The sequence below is a fragment of the Melanostigma gelatinosum genome, assembly GCF_949748355.1.
Source record: "Melanostigma gelatinosum genome assembly, chromosome: 14".
NCBI lineage: Eukaryota > Metazoa > Chordata > Actinopteri > Perciformes > Zoarcidae > Melanostigma > Melanostigma gelatinosum.
The window spans coordinates 1023286-1042264 of NC_136647.1; the positions used below are offsets into that span (position 1 = coordinate 1023286).

The window sequence follows — 18979 nt, forward strand, 5'->3', positions numbered from 1 at the left end:
AGGGCTGCACCACTCGCTCGTCGAGGGTTCGATGATGTCGGCCTCCAGCATACTCTGTACCTCCCTCTCTATCGCCCCCCGGCGGGCTTCGGGGATGCGGTACGGCCTTAGCTTCACCTTCTTCCCGGGCTCGGTGATTATCCGGTGTTGCACCAGTGTGGTGTATCCGGGGTCCGGGGAGAACACGTCCCGGAACCGATCCACCATTTCCCGGACGTCCTGCTTCTGCCGGGGGGTCAACTCTTCTCCCACGGGTACCTCGACTGGCTCCGTTTTTCCTGGGAGGGTAGAGAGAGAGAAACAGAGCATGGCATCCCTACGCACCCATTTCTTGAGCAGGTTCACATGATAAACCTTCGTCGGGTGCCTCCGACCTGGTTGCCGGACTCGGTAGTTTACCGGCCCCAATTTCTCCATCACTTCATACGGCCCCCTCCATCGGGCTAGAAACTTACATTCCGCCGTGGGTACCAGGACCAACACCCGATCCCCTGGGTTAAACACTCGGGGTTGGGTTCCCCGGTTGTACACGCGGGCTTGGGCCGCCTGTGCCTCGGCCATGTGTTCTCGGACGATGGGCCAGAGGGATGCCATCCTCACCCTCATCTCCTCGACGTGGTCCACCATGGTGCGGTAGGGGGAGGGTTGGTGTTCCCAGGCTTCTTTGGCCAGGTCGAGTAGCCCCCGGGGTCGTCGACCGTACAGGAGCTCGAAGGGCGAGAATCCGGTAGAGGCCTGGGGCACCTCTCTGATGGAGAACATCAGGAAGGGTAGCAGTTGGTCCCAATTCTTCCCGTCCTGGTCCATGGTTTTTTTCAACATTTTTTTCAGTGTCTGGTTGAATCGTTCTACTAGTCCGTCCGTTTGGGGGTGATACACCGACGTCCTCAGTTGGGTCACCTTCAGCATGCCACACAGATCCTTCATGATCCTAGACATGAACGGGGTTCCTTGGTCGGTGAGAATCTCCTCCGGTATTCCGACCCTGGAAAACAACATCACCAGCTCCCTTGCAATGCCCTTGGTGGCCATAGAGCGTAGGGGAATGGCTTCGGGATACCGGGTGGCGTAATCCACTATCACCAGGATGTACCTGTGTCCCCGGTTGGTCTTGGGTAGTGGCCCCACTAGGTCCATCCCGATCCTGCTGAAGGGGACGGTGATGATCGGCAGGGGCACCAGCGGGTTTCTGTGATGGGGTTGTGGGGCCACTTGTTGACATTCGGGGCAGCTCCGGCAGTAATCCTCCACGGCCTTTTTTATTCCGGGCCAGTGGAACCTGGCCCTCACCCTTTCCAGGGTTTTCTCCACTCCTAGATGGGCACCTAGGATATGGGAGTGGGCTAACTGGAGGACAGAGGGTATGAAAGGACGGGGTACCAGTAACAACCTGAGGGGGGCCCCGTCCCTTATTACTACCTGGTAGAGGAGCCCGTTATAAATGGAGAAATGTGTGGGAGGGAGGTCTCTTACCCCGTCCAGTGGTCGTCCGTCTACGGCGGCCACCTGCCGAAGGGCGTGGGCTAGGTTGGGGTCCTCCAACTGGGCCGTCCCAAACCTCCCTGTGAGGGGCCCGGGTAAGATGGGCTCCTCCGGGTCCTGGGGAAACAGCCCGGCCAGCTCCTCTTCTTCGAGGTAGGGGGTATCTGCCTCCTCGGGGATGGGCGGCGCCTCTCCTTCGGGCTCACTGGGGCTGGAGGGTCCGTCGTTCTCGACGGCTGTGGCATATACGTCCTCGGGGTTGGGTTGGGTGGCCTCCACCAACGCCCGGGCCACGGCACTGGCGACTCCTTCCGATAGGGGATCGGTGGAGATCTCCTCCCCCAGCCCACAGATGGCTTTCTTCTTGTACTTTCGGTGAGGGGTCGTACCTGGTTTCACCACCAGGCTGCGCCACAGCTCCTGGAACACGGGCAGGTCTCGGCCGACCAGCACCTCTACGGGGAGTCCTTCCACTACTCCTGCAGTGCCGACGTATCTACCCCTCGTCGTGTATATCTCGAGGGCGGTGGTGGGGTATTCGCGGGTCTCCCCATGGATGCACGTGACCGCTCGGGTGCCGGTTAGGAGCGGGTACTGAGCAAACGTAGGTCTCACCAAGGTAATAGCGCTCCCGGAGTCCACCATCGCGGAGGCGTCGCGGCCGTTTACTTTGACCGGGGTGAGGGGCATGTGGTCCTCGTGAGTGGCCCAGCATCCGGTAATCAGTCCGCATGGGCGACTCCCCTCACTGGCCGTGGGCATGGGTGCGTCCTGGCGGTGAGGACATTCCCAGGCGATGTGCCCGATCTCGCCGCAGTGGTAGCACCTCCTCTCTTCCGGTCCAAACGCCGGCCGACGTCGGGGAAAGCCTGGGGGAAAGGAGGGAGACACATAGGTAGTTTCCTCCGTTCTCATCTTTTCTTTGCGGGTGGACCCCTCCACTTTCGGGTTTCTTCCCCCACGCACTAACGCTTGTGCTGCGTGGTAACCCTCCATGATCTCTACCAGTTCCTCGAGGTTGCGGGGGTTTCTCTGGCCGGCCAATTTTTTTGCCTCATACGGGAGGGATCTAAGGAATTTGTCCATGACGACACGATCGGTGGGCGACACCTCGGTTGGCTCTGCGTGCAGCCAGGCCGTCGTAATCCTCTTGATCTCATGCATCTGGGCTCGCGGAGAAAGGGAGGTGTCATATGTCCATTCATGAAATCGTTGTGCCTTTATTAACAGCGTGACCCCGCATCGCTGTAACGCTTCCGCTTTCAACACCCGGAAGTCAACTTTTCCAGCGCGCTCTAAGTCCTGATACGTTACTTGCGTTTCGTTGATCAAAAAGGGGGCTATCAACTCAGCCCAGTGCTCTTCTGGCCATTTTTCCCGGAGTGCCGTTGTCTGGAATATCTGAAAAAACACTTCAACATCGTCAGCTGCCGTCTGCTTGAGAAGGAAGCGCGCTGGGTTGGCTTTCTCCACGGTACGTTGCTCCTGTTGTGTCTGTAACATGCCCTTGATTTCGCGTTGCATCGCCTCCGCGCGTTCGGTTTGTACCTCCATATACTTCTCCATGTGTACTTGCTGTTGGTATTGTTGTTGCTGCTGTGCTTGGAGGATTTGCATTTGTACTTGCATGGCTTGTTCGTGGCGTTTTTGGGTTTCCTGGTTGCTAGCGATTAGCCCCGCTAGCAGCTCTTGAAATGGCACCGGGGTGGCCATGCTTACTGGGTCGGTCGGTCTATCGGTCAGTGTTGCCAGAACCGGACTGTGCCCACATTCTCCACCAAATTGTGACAGCCCCCGGGGTGGCAAGGGGGTTTCACGACAACACGGACCAATAAACACAACCAGTCGGTAGATAAAGGGTGCAAGTGAGGTTTTTACTGAATATAGAGAGTGGATAGAGGTAGGATAGACACTCAACAATACACTGTCCGCTTTCCAGAGGGATGGTCGGTGTTCACTTCCACGGTTCGGTGCACAACGGGTATTCCTCATACGGTCCAGGGCGCGGGCAGGAGCAGGGTAGTCGTACAGGCAGGGGTCGGGAGCCGGGCGGGTAGTCAGACGTTCCAGGGTGATCAAGGGGTAAGGCAGTTGTCTCCAATGGGTTTGCTTTTTCTCCGTCTCCTTCCACTCCTACTCTCTCCTAGTTTCCTGTGTCCGGGGCCCTTTTATAGTCCCCTCCTCCTCCTCTGATAGGGTGTGGTCGCTCCCTCGTCTCTCCTCCTCAGGTGTTGCTTGTTGGGCTGATGGTGGTTTGGCGCTCTTTTCCACTCCCTGACATGGGGCTCCGCCTCCATGTCAGGCAATATCGTCCCTCTACCACTTCTCCTCTGAGGTTGCCCCTCCGGCTGCCACAATATATATATATATATGTATGTATGTATGTATATATATGTATGTATATATATATATACATACATATATATATATATATATATATATATATGTATGTATATATATATATATATATATATATGTATGTATATATATATTTTTTTATATATCTGTATTATATATTCAGTGTTCCTGTGGCTGTAGTGTTGGCAGTGTGGATGTAAAGATATTATTTAATGTGATGATGATGACAAATGATCAATACAAGTGATCTTTTCATGTATCTATTTTATATTAACGTGAAAACATCTCCTTCAAACTACTGGATTTATTCGAGTTCATAACCAAAACTACATTTTACAGATGACATGTGAACACATCATGATAACGTTATAATGAACCTTCAGCCAGTACTCATGTTCACTGAGCAGAGCCTGAAGGCATCATAGTGTAACTGAAGTGAACTCAACACTCGTGTCTCTCCTTCCTCTCCAGGTGAGTTGCCGGCGGCAACAGCTGACTTGACAATGTCCTTGTGAGAGTGGGCGGGGCTACCTGGCCCTGAGGTAAGGAGGAGGAGTCTCAGCCCTCAGCCCCTCCCCCCCTCCTCCTGAGACGGACCGAACGGCCGGACACCCAAAAACACCGGTTGTGGCTTTCCCCTCCCTCCTCTTGTTCCTCCTCCCCTCTCCCCCCCGCTCTCTCCCTCTCCTCCCACGTCTCCCCCCTTGGCCCCGCCTCCTGCCACTATGTTGTGGTCACGCTGTTGTTGGAGAGCCTGAGGAAGCAGACTCTGGAAGGTGACCCTGCTCCACCAGGGGACTTCTATCTGGTGAGTCTCAACAGGAACGTCGCGGGGCGGCGCGAAGGAACGTCGCGAAGGAACGTCGCGAAGGAACGGCTCGAAAGAACGTCGCGACGTTTGAGTTTTAAACATTTTCTTCAACACAAATAAAACTGCATTTTCTGTTAAAACTCCACCTTTTGGTCTTTTAGTCCCTGCTGGACCTGAAAACCCTCGCAGAGTGCTGGTCCCCAGATGGCTTGATGCCTGGTGAGTGTTTCACATTCAAGGATTATGTGATTTGCTCTAAATTAAGAGAATGCCAGTAAATTACAACACACTGATCTGGACAGCAGAGTTGGAGATCCTGACTTTCAGTCTCTAGTTTGGGTAAAACCCTGAGAAACACTGGATCCTACATTTCCCATGATGCAACTGAAAAGTAAAGTAAATAACGTTATCATGTGTGTGTTTGTTCCTCTCAGAGAGCAGCTACTGGCAGCTCTGCCCTCCCTCCAAGTCCGGCCTGCAGGGGGGGTTACTGAGCTCTAGTTTCCCCCCCTCCCCCGGCCCCGTGCCCCTGGTGCCCCCAGATGCTCACCTGCAGGAGGGGGGCGACCCCCTGGACGGCGCCCCCCCCTCTCACCTGCAGCAGCACCGGCCCCTGGCCCCCAGCACCTCAGCATCTGAGCTGTCCCTCCCCGGGGCCCCGACAGCCCCCCCCCTCTGTGGCCCCGGGCCCCCACCTCCCCCTCCCCCTCCCCCCAAACGGCACTGCCGCTCGCTGTCGGTGCCCGAGGACCTGTCGCGCTGCCGGTACACCTGGCGGCCCAGCGCCTCGCGGGTCTGGACTCCCGTCAGTCGCCAGCAGTGTCACGGGGGAGGGGTCACGGCGGGGGGAGGAGTCATAGGGGTGGGCGTGGTGGGGGGAGGAGCCTGTCCTCTCCGCGCCCCCAGCTCCTCCCTGAACTCGTCGCTGCACTCCTCATCCAGCCCCACCTTCTTCAGCCTGGCGCTGTCTCCGGACTCACCGCTGCCCTGGAGCTTTCCGTGGGACCCCAGCGAGGCAGCGGCGGGGGGCGGAGCCTGTTGCTGCTTCTTCCCCTCGCCCTCCTCCTGCTCCTCCTCTCCCTCCCCCCTACACCCGCCTCCCCCTCCTCAGAGGCGTTTCTCCCTCTCCCCCGTGCTCATCAGAGACTCGGCGGCGGCCTCCACGTTCCTGCCACCGCCGCCGCCTCCTCCTCCGGTGCCGAGCCAGATGCCGGCGCGTCCGCCGAGCTGCTCGGCCATGTCGGCGTCGGGCGGCCCTGTTCCCGCCTCGCCCTCCTCGGCCTGCAGCACACCGTCGTCTCTGAGGAGGAGTCTGCCTCCGCAGCTGCCGCGCTGCCACTCGCAGCCCTGCGACCTGCTGCTGCTCAAACCGGGTCTGAAGAGACGCCGGGACCCCGACAGACCGTGTGCCAGACCCGTCCTCGACTTCACCAAGATGACCCAGGTACCGTGTGGGCCGGCTTTTTATTCACATTCAAAATATTGGTCTTTTTAAAAAGACTAAATCTGTGCATCTTTCAACGGTGTTGTTGCTTCTCGTCGTCTCCGTTCTACTGAGGTTCTTGCAGCTTCTTTTATTTTCATGGCTCTTAACAAGGTCAGAATCCGACGGCGTAAGCGGACGAGTGATATTTTGATCTCATCGCTTGGTAACAATTGTTCTTCTTCTTCTTCCCTCCTGCAGACGCGCAGCATCGACCCTCAGTGTCTGGAGCGTGGCGGCGGCAGGCTGGCCTGCGGTGACGTCTTCATGGGCATGGAGTCCTTCATGGGCGACTTCCGGGGCTCCTGCTCGCCGGCCGAGTGCCTGGGCAGGACCAGCATCGGGCCGCTGAGCGAGAGCGACGAGGAGTGCCGCGAGGAGGACAACGAGGAGGACGAGGAGGAGGAGGAGGAGGAGGAGGCGCAGGAGCGTGAGGCGGCGCAGCCGGCCGTGTTCGAGAGGGATTGTACAGAACTGGACTTGAACTTGATAGAAGAAAACTGAGGCGTTTGTAAATGGAAGGCTGTTCTCTTGTTTCGTTGTTTTGGATTTTAATTTTTTGAAGCCCCGCCCCTCTCCCCCCACGCACCGCCATCGTCTCCTTCACACCGCGCCTCCTTGCCACCAATCAGCAAGGCTCTCAGGAACAACGCCTTCTCTCATTGGGTGAGCTGAACGCTGACGACGACAGTGATGATGTGACTGCCGGATGGTGAAGACTGAAGGAGAGGAAGTTTAGCTTAGCATCGTGCTAACACACCAGGTACCTGAAGACCCGTCCAGGTGTCTTCCAACACGCTTAACAGTCCGACGAGGCTGCAGCGCCAAACCTACAATGGCATCGCCACGTTTAGGTCCTTGCACCGTGACACCAGACCTCTACCTCCAGAGAGTAATAATAATAATAAACCCCAAACAGAGACACACACACACACGGTCATGTGACCTGGGCGTGGCGATGCGTTCAGGTTGGCTGCTGATTGGTGGCGTCGTCCTGTCAGGCTTCACTGAGGGCAGGCAGCCACTGATGCTGTTGTCCACCTTTTTGTGTGTGTGTGTGTGTGTCTGTGAGAGACATCACAAGCTCCTGGTGGTCATCTGACTTCAGATTGAATCCAGATGATGTCATTTATTTATTTGTTTATTTATATATTTATATGTTTGTCTTCTGAGCTCACAAACGTCTCCATAATGCCGTTAAAGCACCACCAGAAGAAGAGGAATGTTACAGCCTCTTCGTCACATCTCATGTTTTCAGATGCTTTTTATTCACACCACTACTTTACACCTCACAGGAAACACTTTTATTTTGAAATCGCAGGAAAAAGAAAATAGTAATATCCTCCTGTAATGATGTTCAGATGGTTTAAGTTATTTAATACACGATGTTTTATTATGAAGACGAACATTTTATATTCATGTTTATCTTTAAATTACAGAAAACTAATTTATCTTTAATACATCTGAAATTCAGAGTTAAATCTGGATTTTAAAAACTAGATGTTTCTGACATTCTGCCAAAAATGAAAGTCATCAAATTATGATTCTGACCAGACGGTGGTATCAGACGGTTTTAAATTATTTTCCATAATTTATTCCCAGAAGACGTTTACTCTTCTCTGGATTTAATCTGGATGCTGAAGATCCACAGAACCACCAGGTGAGAAAGTAACGACCAGGACGTCCGATGGAAAATGTTCAAAAGGTTATTTTATGATAATTTTTTTATTTTATTTTTAAATATGTTCTCCCAATTTCTGCTTGAAAGTCACTAAAAGAAGAAGAAGTGCACGTTGAAGGTCTGAACCACATGTTTCCTGCTGATGCTTTCAAACCCTCATGAAAATTATCCGTCACAGTCTGCGTTTGATTTAGATTTTTGCCCCAAAGCATTCTGGGATCTTCCTTGGCTCGTGTCGCACCCTTCCACCAAGTTTCATGTGAATCGGGTTTGTAGTATTTACAAAAATGCCGCTTACAAACTGCTCCTTAGCAGAGAGGAAGTAAAGGTCTCTTTAATGATGCGTTCAAAGACACTCGGACATCCGAGAGTTTATTTTTAAGCTGCTGATTTAAAAACGCATCTAATAGAGACGTTAGAGACTGAAACCAGGGAGACAATCTACAAGTTAACAGGATTACCGTTAAAAACAAGAACATATCTTTGGTTGGTTCAGTTCAGCAGACGACTCTCAGGCCTCGGATGTCCAAATGTCCCTGAATGCACCGAAGAGTAAAAGAGTTACGATTCAATAAAATTAGTTTGAAAAGTAAAGATGTCTAAACGTCGGCTGTGATGGATCGTCATGTTGAAGTTTCATAACTTGGTTTCACTTTGTAAAAGATTGTTTTTACAAAAACATCCTCTCTCTCTTAAAGGAACAGTTCAACGTTTTAGAAACACAGTGAGGCATTCAGGTGAACAGCAGTTTCATGTTTGGTAGCCTAGCTTAGCATAACGACTGGGGGACCCCTGCCTCTACCAGACTCCTGTCAGGTGACGTGTTGAACATCTCGCCCTGAGAGGAAGACGATGAGACTATTTACCAAAGTGTTGGACTGCTCCTTTAAGACGACATTAAAGTTAACTATAAGATAGCTTGTTAGCTTCACGTGTTGTCCACTAGAAAAAAACAAACAGCTAGTCTTCACTTAAATTTACAAAACAACTACATTTAAATAGCAAACCAGAAATGTCTCCGTAACACATACAAACACAATGTCTCCGTAACACACACATACAAACACAATGTCCCTGTAACACACATACAAACACAATGTCCCTGTAACACACACATACAAACACAATGTCCCTGTAACACACGCACATACAAACACAATGTCCCTGTAACACACACATTCAAACATAATGTCCCTGTAACACATGCAGAACATAATGTCCTTTTTATACACATACAGGCGCCCCTGTAACACGCCTACTGAACACAATGTCCTACTAACCCACATATGCATGCAAAGTGCCCCTGTAGTACACTTGCTGACTACAGTGTCCGTGTAACACAAATACACACCCAGTTTCCTTCTAAGACATTACACAAACACGCATTGGTCCTGTAAGACAAATATACACACACAGTGTCCCTGTAAGATGCACACACATACTGGTCTTGTAAGACCCTTAAAAATACTGCCCCTGTAACACAAATTCATAACACATTATCCCAGTATCACACATTTACACACTCGGTGCACCTGTAACACAACCAGTATCTCTGGAACACACATTTACACGCACACACACGGTGTCCCCGTAACACACACTTACACACACGGTGTCCCCGTAACACACACGGTGTCCCCGTAACACACACTTACACACACGGTATCCCCGTAACACACACTTACACACACGGTATCCCCGTAACACACACTTACACACACGGTATCCCCGTAACACACACTTACACACACGTTGTCCCCGTAGCACACACTTACACACGCACGGTGTCCCCGTAACACACACTTACACACACGGTGTCCCCGTAGCACACACTTACACATACACGGTGTCCCCGTAACACACACGGTGTCCCCATAACACATTTACACGCACACACACGGTGTCCCCGTAACACACATTTACACACGCACAGTGTCCCCGTAACACACATTAACAAGCGCCCCTCCTCCTCCTGGTTCGTTGGTTTGTTTCTGTTGATCGCCCGACATAAGCCTTAACTGAACATATTCTATTATTCTGTAAATCAAAACGTTAAAACGTAAAAAAGACTAAACTAATGGAGAAGAAGAAGAGATGTGTACCGTAGCTGTTAAACTCTTAGTCCCTCTGTTCTTTACTTTCTGCTGTTTTTTCTTAATATTTCTAATCTGATGTCTGAGCGTGACGACGTGTCGGCGATGAACGCATCGTGTTTTAAAATATATAAAAAAAGCTCGAGGACGGAGGAGTCGTGTACAAAGTTAGCGGAGAGACTCGGACATCTCGTCTTTTAGAAATGTTTTTTATTGTATGTGATTTAAAAAAAAAAAGAACAATGACGACATGGCAAATTTGAAAAGCAGTTTGTGAATAAATTAAGTTTATTGAGAATTATTTTACAAAGAAAGGAGAAAAACTGGTGTCCTGTGTTTTTATTGTCATCAAGTCGATTCAAATGTTTGGTCAAACTTTATTCATATAGAACATTTAAAACAAAGACAGGCGACCAAAATACCACTGAATACACACAAGGAGAAGAAAGTCCAAATAAACACAGAAGTCAGAATATTTGTGTTGTTATGAGATAAAAAAAAGTAAAGTTAAGATGCTACGAAGCTATTTTATTAATTATGACAAACGTCATGACTATGAGCATGAAGTCCCAATTCCCCCCCCCCCCCCCCCACACACACACACACACCACAAAGACAACTCCCTCTACTCTGGACAGAGACCTCCAGGATCTGGACTCCTCAGAATCTGGACCAGGACCCTGATTGTGGACTTTCAGCTCTGCCTTCAACACCGTCTCTGCTGCAGGACCAGGTCTACCAGCTCCACGTGGATCACAGACTGGAAGCAGCGTGTGAAGCTGAGGAAACACGCCTCGGTGTCTCTGGCCATCAGAACCAAGACCAGGACCCCCACTGACTCAGACTCTGACATCCTTACAGTTACACGTCTTTGCTCTTTTAGTTCACATGCAACCCAACATACTTGTTTTAACGTACTGTTGTTTGTTTACCATATTTTATTTTCTGTTTTTAAATCATGTCATATTGTTTCACACAAAGTCACATTTGAGATTATAGTTTACATTTTAAGAGGAAAAAAAAGTTACGTTTTGGAATTATTTTTAATTAATTGAAAGAAAAAGTATTTTTATTTATTTAAAGGAAAGTGAAGTTACATTTGATAGAACTGTGACTCATCAAGAACATTTAAAACAAAGATATGAGAAAAGACGAGAAGCTTCACTGTTCAGTTCCTCTCAGCAGGGCTGCTCTCTGACGCAGAGGAGGAGGTGAGTCTGATGGGCACCAGCCTCTCTTTCCCATCATGCAGCGCTCTCTCCGGGGGGGCCTGGATCTGCAGCCGCCCCCCCACCAGCGAGCAGGTGAGGGCCTCGTGGTCGATGCCGTCCGGCAGCTGGAGCTCCTTCATGAAGTCCTGACAGCAGGAGGAGGAAGAGTCCTGCTTCCTCTCAGTCCGGCCGCTCACCCTCAGCTTCCTGCCCACCTGTTTGACGGACAGCTGCTCCGGGGAGAACGCCTGTGTGTCCAGACTGAGGGCAAAGCCGCCGCCGGCTCTCCCCAGCTCATGGACCGCGATGGTCTCGAAGGCCCCCCTCTGCGACCAGGTCTGGTCGATCTCCTCGAAGATCCTCCGGTGCAGCCTCTCCATGTGCTCCATGCTCCGCCTCATCTCCAGTAGGAGGCACAGCACCTCCTGCTCCACCAGGTGGAGGAGCGGCCGGGTCTCAGGCCACAGGCTGCGGACCGGCCAGAACGGGTCCAGGTCCAGGAGAGACCGCGTAGTGAAGGGGGACGGCTGGAAGACGCTGGGACACAACATGCTGCTGCTCGAGGAGTTTAGACAGAGTGGGACGGTCTGCTGTTTATATACTGTGTGTGTGTGCGTGCGCGTGCGCGTGCGTGTGTGTGTGTGTTCATTCCTTCATAAAGAACATGACAGAGTTCTGCAGCAGAAATAGAACAAAGCTGAGATGGTTGGCATGTTGAGTCATGAACAGCTGATTATTTTAGACTGTGACACACACACGATATTGTCTCATCAGTGATCACATAAATATATTGACACCTTTTATGGAACAAAAGTTTCTTCAGAAGTTTCAGTATCTAATAAATAATGGAGGATGCGGGCATCGATCCCGCTACTTCTCGCATGCTAAGCGAGCGCTCTACCATCTGAGCTAATCCCCCTGTGATCTCTTATGCATTCTGTACACCTTTAAAACCAACATCACGGTCAAACATAAACATTCGGAACATAAAGCTCATGTGTTTGTGTGTTTTATTTAAAGTCCATGTCTCCACGTGAGTCTATTTATAGACTATAATATGTGTTGGTGTAGATGTTTTTCCCACTCGGTATGACGTGTCCTCTGTTTATTAAAGAACGGGACTCAACACGTTTGTAATATATATATATATCATAATAAATGTATTATTCTACATATCAACACAAACACACTGGTAGTATTTTTTACGACTGTTACTTAAAATACATGAATCTGATAGTATTTGTGTACTTTTACTGCTAACAGAGTACTTTTAGACTGTTGTACTTTTACTCTATTTCAGCACAGAGTACCTGCTTTCTCACTACTGAACAGAGTACTTGTACCTCTACTGACAGAGTACACTCTGAAGTGTTGCGTGAAAGAGGTCCCGCCTCCTCTTCGCTCTCAGATCAGCAAGTCCGACCGGAAAAACACCCAAATAAGGCTCGAGGAAGTGATGACACGTGCAGGCTGATCTCCATATGTTACGTCAGGCCTCAGAACCTGATCCGAGCCGTGACGTGTCTCCGGGTTGTTTCCGGTCATGGCGGCTCTCTGCTCTCCGTTTACCGGCTGCAGTCCGGTCCGTCAGACCCGGACCGGGAGTCTGGTGGACTCTACCGGATCCGTTCACGCTCCAAAAACCAGCAGCAGGAGTTTAGGGGGGGGGGGTTGACCGGGGCTGCACGCGCTCACCGGGGCTGCACGCGCTCACCGCTCTGCCCAAATATGGGCTTTCCTCCGCACCATATTAGGGAACGTACGTCACGCAGGAGTCTTTATAAAGCCGGAGATCCTCGTGAAGAAAGTGACACTCTCAAGTTCAACAGCACGTGGAGACACCTGCCCGGTAACGTTGTTTACTCTCCCGGTGCTGACTCAGCACTAAACATCTAAAGTGGATTATTATCTTAACCTCCGGAGCTTTCCACCCTGTCAGTGTGGGCTTCCTCTGAGCAGCAGCAGCCCGGACAGAGCGCCTCTCCGTCGGGCTCATCAGCTCAGTCCTCCCGCAGGAACAAGCTCGGTGCTCCGGAGCTCCACTCCTCCTCCTCCTTCGGAGACATGGCCGTGTCCGCCCTGCAGGTCTCGGACCCTCTGGCCGGACTCCCGCCGCCCCCCTCCCCGCTGGACGGGTACTACTCGAAGCTCGAGGAGCTGCAGATGCTGCTCCAGAACGCAGCGGCGGGAGGCTCGCTGCTGGCCGCGTCGGCGGCGGAGGGAGCCGGGCTGCTGGAGCCCGGGGAGTACGGAGGTGAGGAGGAGGCCTAGAGGAGGAGGAGGAGGAGGAGGAGGAGGAGGAGGAGGAGGAGGAGGAGGAGGAGGAGGAGGAGGAGGAGGAGGAGGAGGAGGAGGAGGAGGAGGAGGAGGAGGAGGAGGAGGAGGAGGAGGAGGAGGAGGAGGAGGAGGAGGAGGAGGAGGGCTCCTTGTGAATAAAAACACCTGAAAAGTTTCACATTTTTATGAGAAATATGCAGAAATAAATAACTTCAATGAGTAAAATCCCACGTTTAATAATTCATCGAGAAAAGTGAAAGTCCTGACTTTATTATTATTATTAATGCATTTAAAGATGAATGAACTGTCATGATTTAAAAGAGTGTTTTAAAGTTGTTTAAATGATGCTTGTTGTCAGCTAGATAATCGATGATTTATTATGATTGATTAATAATTAAACACCTAAACTAGTTCAACTAGTTTTTATATTTGTTGGTTTATTTGAACGGGACATTGCACATTAATAAAAACATTTCTGCAAATGCGCCAGAGTTAGCCAAAAGGTTATTTTTCATCTGTAGTCCCAATGAGACTTGAAGTTAAAACAATGACGTCATCTTTATCTGCAGCCAATCAGAGCGGCGCTGTGTCTCAGGTGTGCCGCAGACAGATAACTTCTTCTTCTGTTCCTCCCTCAGACTCTCTGCCAGACCTGGACCTGCACAGCTTCCCCCCTCTGGCCTACAGCGGTCGCTTCAGCTTTGAGCCCGCCTCCAGCGGCGGCCTGTGGGCGGAGCCTCTCCTCAGCCTGTTCACGGGTTTTGTCAGCGTCCCCCCCGCGACATCGTCGGTGACATCATCGGTGATGTCATCCCCGCCGAGCTTCAGCTCAGTCCAGATCAGCTGCGGCTCCAGCGACGTCGCCTCCGTCTTCTCCGCGACGCCGACTTACACGTCCGCCGGCGGCCCCGACCTCCCCCCCGCCGCCACCGACTCCCCCCACGCCTTCCCGCCGCATGGCCCCCCTCCCACCTACCCTGCCTCTAGGCTTGCCCTCCAGGTGGTGCAGATGCTCCCCGACTACCTCCTCTCGCACGCCGGCGAGCTCTGCCCGCTCCAGGACCAGAAGCAGGCGAACCCGCCGGCGCTCACGCCGCTCTCCACCATCAAAGCCTTCTCCTCCTCGCAGATCCAGCCTCGAGGCTCCGCCCACCAGGCCCACCAGCTTGCCAAACCGGGCCGGGTCAGGAGGTCCCCCGCCGGTGGACGTCAGTGCAAGACGCCGCCGCACGAGCGCCCGTACGCCTGCCCCGCCGACGGCTGCGAGCGCCGCTTCTCCCGCTCCGACGAACTGACGCGTCACGTGCGCGTCCACACGGGCCAGAGACCGTTCCAGTGCCGCATCTGCATGCGCAGCTTCAGCCGCAGCGACCACCTGACCACGCACATCCGCACGCACACCGGCGAGAAGCCGTTCGCCTGCGCCGAGTGCGGACGCAAGTTCGCCCGCAGCGACGAGCGCAAGCGGCACGCCAAGATCCACCAGAAGCAGCGGGACCGCAAGACCTCCTCCTGCTGCTCCTCCTCCTCCTCTGCTCCCATCTCCTCCCCTTGCTCCTCCTACTCCTCCCCCTCCCCCGCTCACAGCTCACCCTCCCCCGCCACCTCCCTCTTCCACTCCCCCTGCTTCACCTCCTCGCCGTCCTCCCACCTCTACTCCTTCTCCTGCTCCTCTCCGGTGGGGAGTCCTCAGTCGGAGCTCCTCGGCTCCAGCATCTGCTGACAGACAGGAAGTCTCAGACTGAACTCTGAACCTTTAAAACCAAACTCGCGTATCTGACCGGATGTCTGATATTTGTGGGCGAGGTCAGCAGCTGATTGGATGTTTTTACTCACTGGCTGCTGGTTCTTTTTGAGCCTTTTCAGCCACCGTACAGGAAGACATGAACTAAAACCTCCTCGTACTAAACTTCAGAGGGAAAAGTGCTGAGATAAGGAGAGAGAGCCGGTTACCTGAATGTACAGAGACTGTTGTTGACGATGAGTGTACATATGAGTACATGTAGTACAGTGTACATATGAGTACATGTAGTACAGTGTACATATGAGTACATGTAGTACAGTGTACATATGAGTACATGAGTATGTACCTACTGAGTAGGTTTCTGGGACGTTTACATGATTTTATACTGAACGTGTTTCCTCTTAGAGATACGAGAATAAAATGTCAGAAACACTGTTGGTGCTTTTTATTTCACACTGATCGTCTCTGCTGATGAAGACCATGTGAGTCTGGGTGAAAGCTCCTCAGTAAGAGGTCCTTGAGTGGGGGTTGTTTGTCAGCTTTTATTTCTAAGGTTAAAAAACTGTTCGGTCGACATTGAACACAAAATGGGGATTTGTATCATCAACAGTTTCATGACAACTGTGGCTGAAGAAGACCATGTTTTGTGGTCGAAAGCTCCAGAACAAGCAGCTAAAGGGGCCGTGATCATGACTTCAACAACGAATCAGAAGATTCAAACTGATACAGACCATCGGGAACGATCAGATCAATTATTAATGAATCAGACGAAAAGTAATTCATTATTTATTGTGTAAATATTTGTATTTAATGCTTATGTATGTACATATATATATATATATACACATTTGTTTTTATTTTATATTTTTTAATCGAAAAACTGAAAAGTTAGAATAAGTTAGAATAAAAGTCGTTTTTTTGGTAAAAATCTAACGTGAAGGTCAGAGTTTAAAGGTGCATTCAGGAGACGCACACACACAATCTTGTGCGTGTGTGTCTCTCAGCCAATGGGATCAGACTTTGTCACCAGCAGCTTACTTCAGGAAGAACAGCCCAAATATGGTGTTTCCTGTCACTGCAGCCCAAATAAGGAGCTTCCGAACCCTCTGCTGGCGGGTCGCCCAGGCTCCGTGTGTGCGTGTGTGTGTGTGTGTGTGTGTGTGTGAACCGAGCTGTGACGTAGTAGACGGACAGGGACGGCAGGTCGGACAGGAGTGTGTGTGTGTGTGTGTGTGTGTGTGTGTGTGTGTGTGTGTGTGTGTGTGTGTGTGTGTGTGTGTGTGTGCGTGAGTGTGTAACAGAACTTTAGCTTTAACTTCGTGATTCAGTACTCTACTACTAATATATTCAGTGGAGCTGGTGGAACATGTTCTCTGTGGGCTGTGCAACATCCAATCAACGTCAGCAAACATCCCAGAATGATTTGATGCAAAAACATTAAGGTATCAAATACGTATTACTAGTTTACAGTTAAATATTTAACCTTTATTCCTTTGATAAAAACATCAGGACATCTTACTATAGTCTGAGTATAATATAATAATATATATATCATATAATAATATATATATATATCATATACTATTCAGTATAATATAATAATATATATCATATAATAATATTCACTGTAATATAAAACACATATATATAATGATGTATTTATAACTAATCATGTCTCAGCAGGTGCTTCATGTCTCTCACTGCCGAACTGTCCGTGCTGGATCTGTCCCCGTTGCTTTAAAAAGCTAAATAAGTTATTAGCATGACGTCATCCAGCTAGCGAAACCTGTCTGGTGTTCAGCTAGTGGAGAAGCTTCACGTGTACTGCTTCCCGTGATGAAACAGGCTTTCCTCACTGGTATGGAAGGTGAGAAACAGCGCCCCCAAAATCACGCTTGTGGCCATAACTATATGACACCCACAGATAAGAATACCAGAGAGAGTGAATGGAGAAAGTTAAAAGACTTAAAGCTTACTATTTTCGGTCCCCGGTTTGAAGGCCGGGTCCCCGGTTCGAGACCGGGCGGAAACATGTTTTTATCTTTCTCACAAGTAATAACACAGCAAACTCTAAACTACTTTAGAACATAATAATATCAACCCTTCATTTACGTATTTCATTTTTCTTAACAATGCTACAAAGTGCTTTACAAAATAACTATTAATGTCTCCCTGATTAAGTCAAGTTATTTTCTCTTTCTGTATTTCGAACCAGTACTCTTGACTGTATCGTGTCCCTTTGAACACATTTGTTAAAGAATATGAATTGTTCTACAAACTCAAACAACTGTTTGGGCTTTTGTTTTTAAAAAGTAACTCGTTTTGAAATTAACTATTCAAACTCTTGGTTTCACTTTCATATACTTGTATTTGTTTCTATCGATGATATGTAAAACTGTAAAATGGAAAATCTGAGCCGTCGTCTGTAAAAGCGGAGTTTCCGATGCGTCCCTGAACGCGTCCTCCTCGCGGTGTGCTTCCGGTGTTTAGAACGTTAGCATCGTCTCGTGAGAGGCTACCGGTTCCTCGTCACGTTACTTCACCGTAACCTCCTCCTCCACCGGGATCACCGGGGAGCACTCCGGTGTTCGGTAAGTGCATGTGCGCCTACTCCTCCGCGTGCGGACCTGAACGCTTCCGCCCTGTTTGTCCTCGAGCTCATTTAAACTTTCACAGAGTTGTGTGTTTGCACGGAGCGGCCATTTTGGTGCGTTCAGGGTCCGCTTTTGTTAAAAAACTTTATTGAACAAATTTACGAACAACAATGCAGGTTTAACATAACATCCTCGTGTTTAGAGTTAAAAATAATGAAATAGAACAATAACACAAATAAATGACAAGTGAACAGCTTGTGAATAGTATAAACAAACAATACAATAAATACATATAATTGACTCATTGTCATCCTCTGATCATTATTCTTTATTATTCTTTGTTTTACACTTTGAATTATGGTGTTATATTTATAAAACATTTTGTCTGATTGTGTTTATATTTTATTAAGAAATAAAATAGTCTACTTTTAACGTTAAAAAATTCCAATTGAATCGAAATGAATTGTTTTGAAAACATTAAAACCATGTTTTTATGAATTCACCTTTTTTGTGTAAAATATTTTATCATGATGAGAAATGTGTTCGTTCTAGTTCCTCTTCTTATTTCTGATTACTAATTTATTTTGAACTGATCATTCATTTGTTTCCAATAAAAAGTTCTGAACCGTGATTTTAATAAAATATTGTTGATTCATTTTAAATGACTACATTTTATTCATATAAATAAAATAAATAACGAGACGTGAACTTTATTCTTTGTAATGTTTACGTCAATCATAAATGATGACATTGTTATGAGCTTTAAACAGGATGCAGGAGGAAGAAAGAAACAAATGTATAGTTTTAAATTAAATGTGTGAATAAAAATAACATAACTTATTATGTTGAAAGGAGAACAGATTATTTTAATGTATTCAAGAGTTCATTTAAGCTTTTTCTTTTTACTTTGCATTTATTTTGTGAAGCACTTTGAGCTGCAAAGTTATTTTAACAATTATTATTATTATTATTATTATTATTATTATTATTATTAAAAGCAGAATGGAAAAAAAGAGTTATAATATTTCCATAAATCATTTCTCTGTTTTTAAAGTTCTCAAACAAACGGATGTGTTCTCTATAAAAGATCCATCAGAGCTGGAGGAAGTATTCTGATGCTTTACTGAAGTAAAAGTACTAGTACAACAACCTACAGAGCTCTCATCTTCATCATCTTCATCATCATCACCTCATGTGATGTTGTGTTGGACTGACCTCTAGTGGTGAAGGATGAGAACTGCTTAC

The 18979-nt window shown here is 49.0% G+C and overlaps 3 protein-coding genes across 3 annotated transcripts; 2 read left to right on the forward strand and 1 right to left on the reverse strand.

The window, feature by feature from the left end:
• The first annotated feature begins 4591 nt into the window (after positions 1 to 4591).
• fam53c (family with sequence similarity 53 member C) lies at positions 4592 to 10462 on the forward strand. The gene is made up of 4 exons (XM_079284212.1): positions 4592 to 4648; positions 4813 to 4870; positions 5086 to 6095; positions 6336 to 10462. Exons 2-4 carry the CDS (start codon positions 4864 to 4866, stop codon positions 6636 to 6638), a joined length of 1320 nt encoding a protein of 439 aa, XP_079140338.1. The 5' UTR covers positions 4592 to 4648; positions 4813 to 4863; the 3' UTR covers positions 6639 to 10462.
• A 57-nt stretch (positions 10463 to 10519) lies between these two features.
• On the reverse strand, positions 10520 to 11959 carry LOC306787872 (heat shock protein beta-11-like). The gene has a single exon (XM_079283179.1). It carries the CDS (start codon positions 11668 to 11670, stop codon positions 11077 to 11079), a length of 594 nt encoding a protein of 197 aa, XP_079139305.1. The 5' UTR covers positions 11671 to 11959; the 3' UTR covers positions 10520 to 11076.
• A 982-nt stretch (positions 11960 to 12941) lies between these two features.
• On the forward strand, positions 12942 to 15572 carry LOC306788449 (early growth response protein 1-like). Its single transcript, XM_079283988.1, has 2 exons — positions 12942 to 13373; positions 14035 to 15572. Exons 1-2 carry the CDS (start codon positions 13184 to 13186, stop codon positions 15117 to 15119), a joined length of 1275 nt encoding a protein of 424 aa, XP_079140114.1. The 5' UTR covers positions 12942 to 13183; the 3' UTR covers positions 15120 to 15572.
• Positions 15573 to 18979: the final 3407 nt, after the last annotated feature.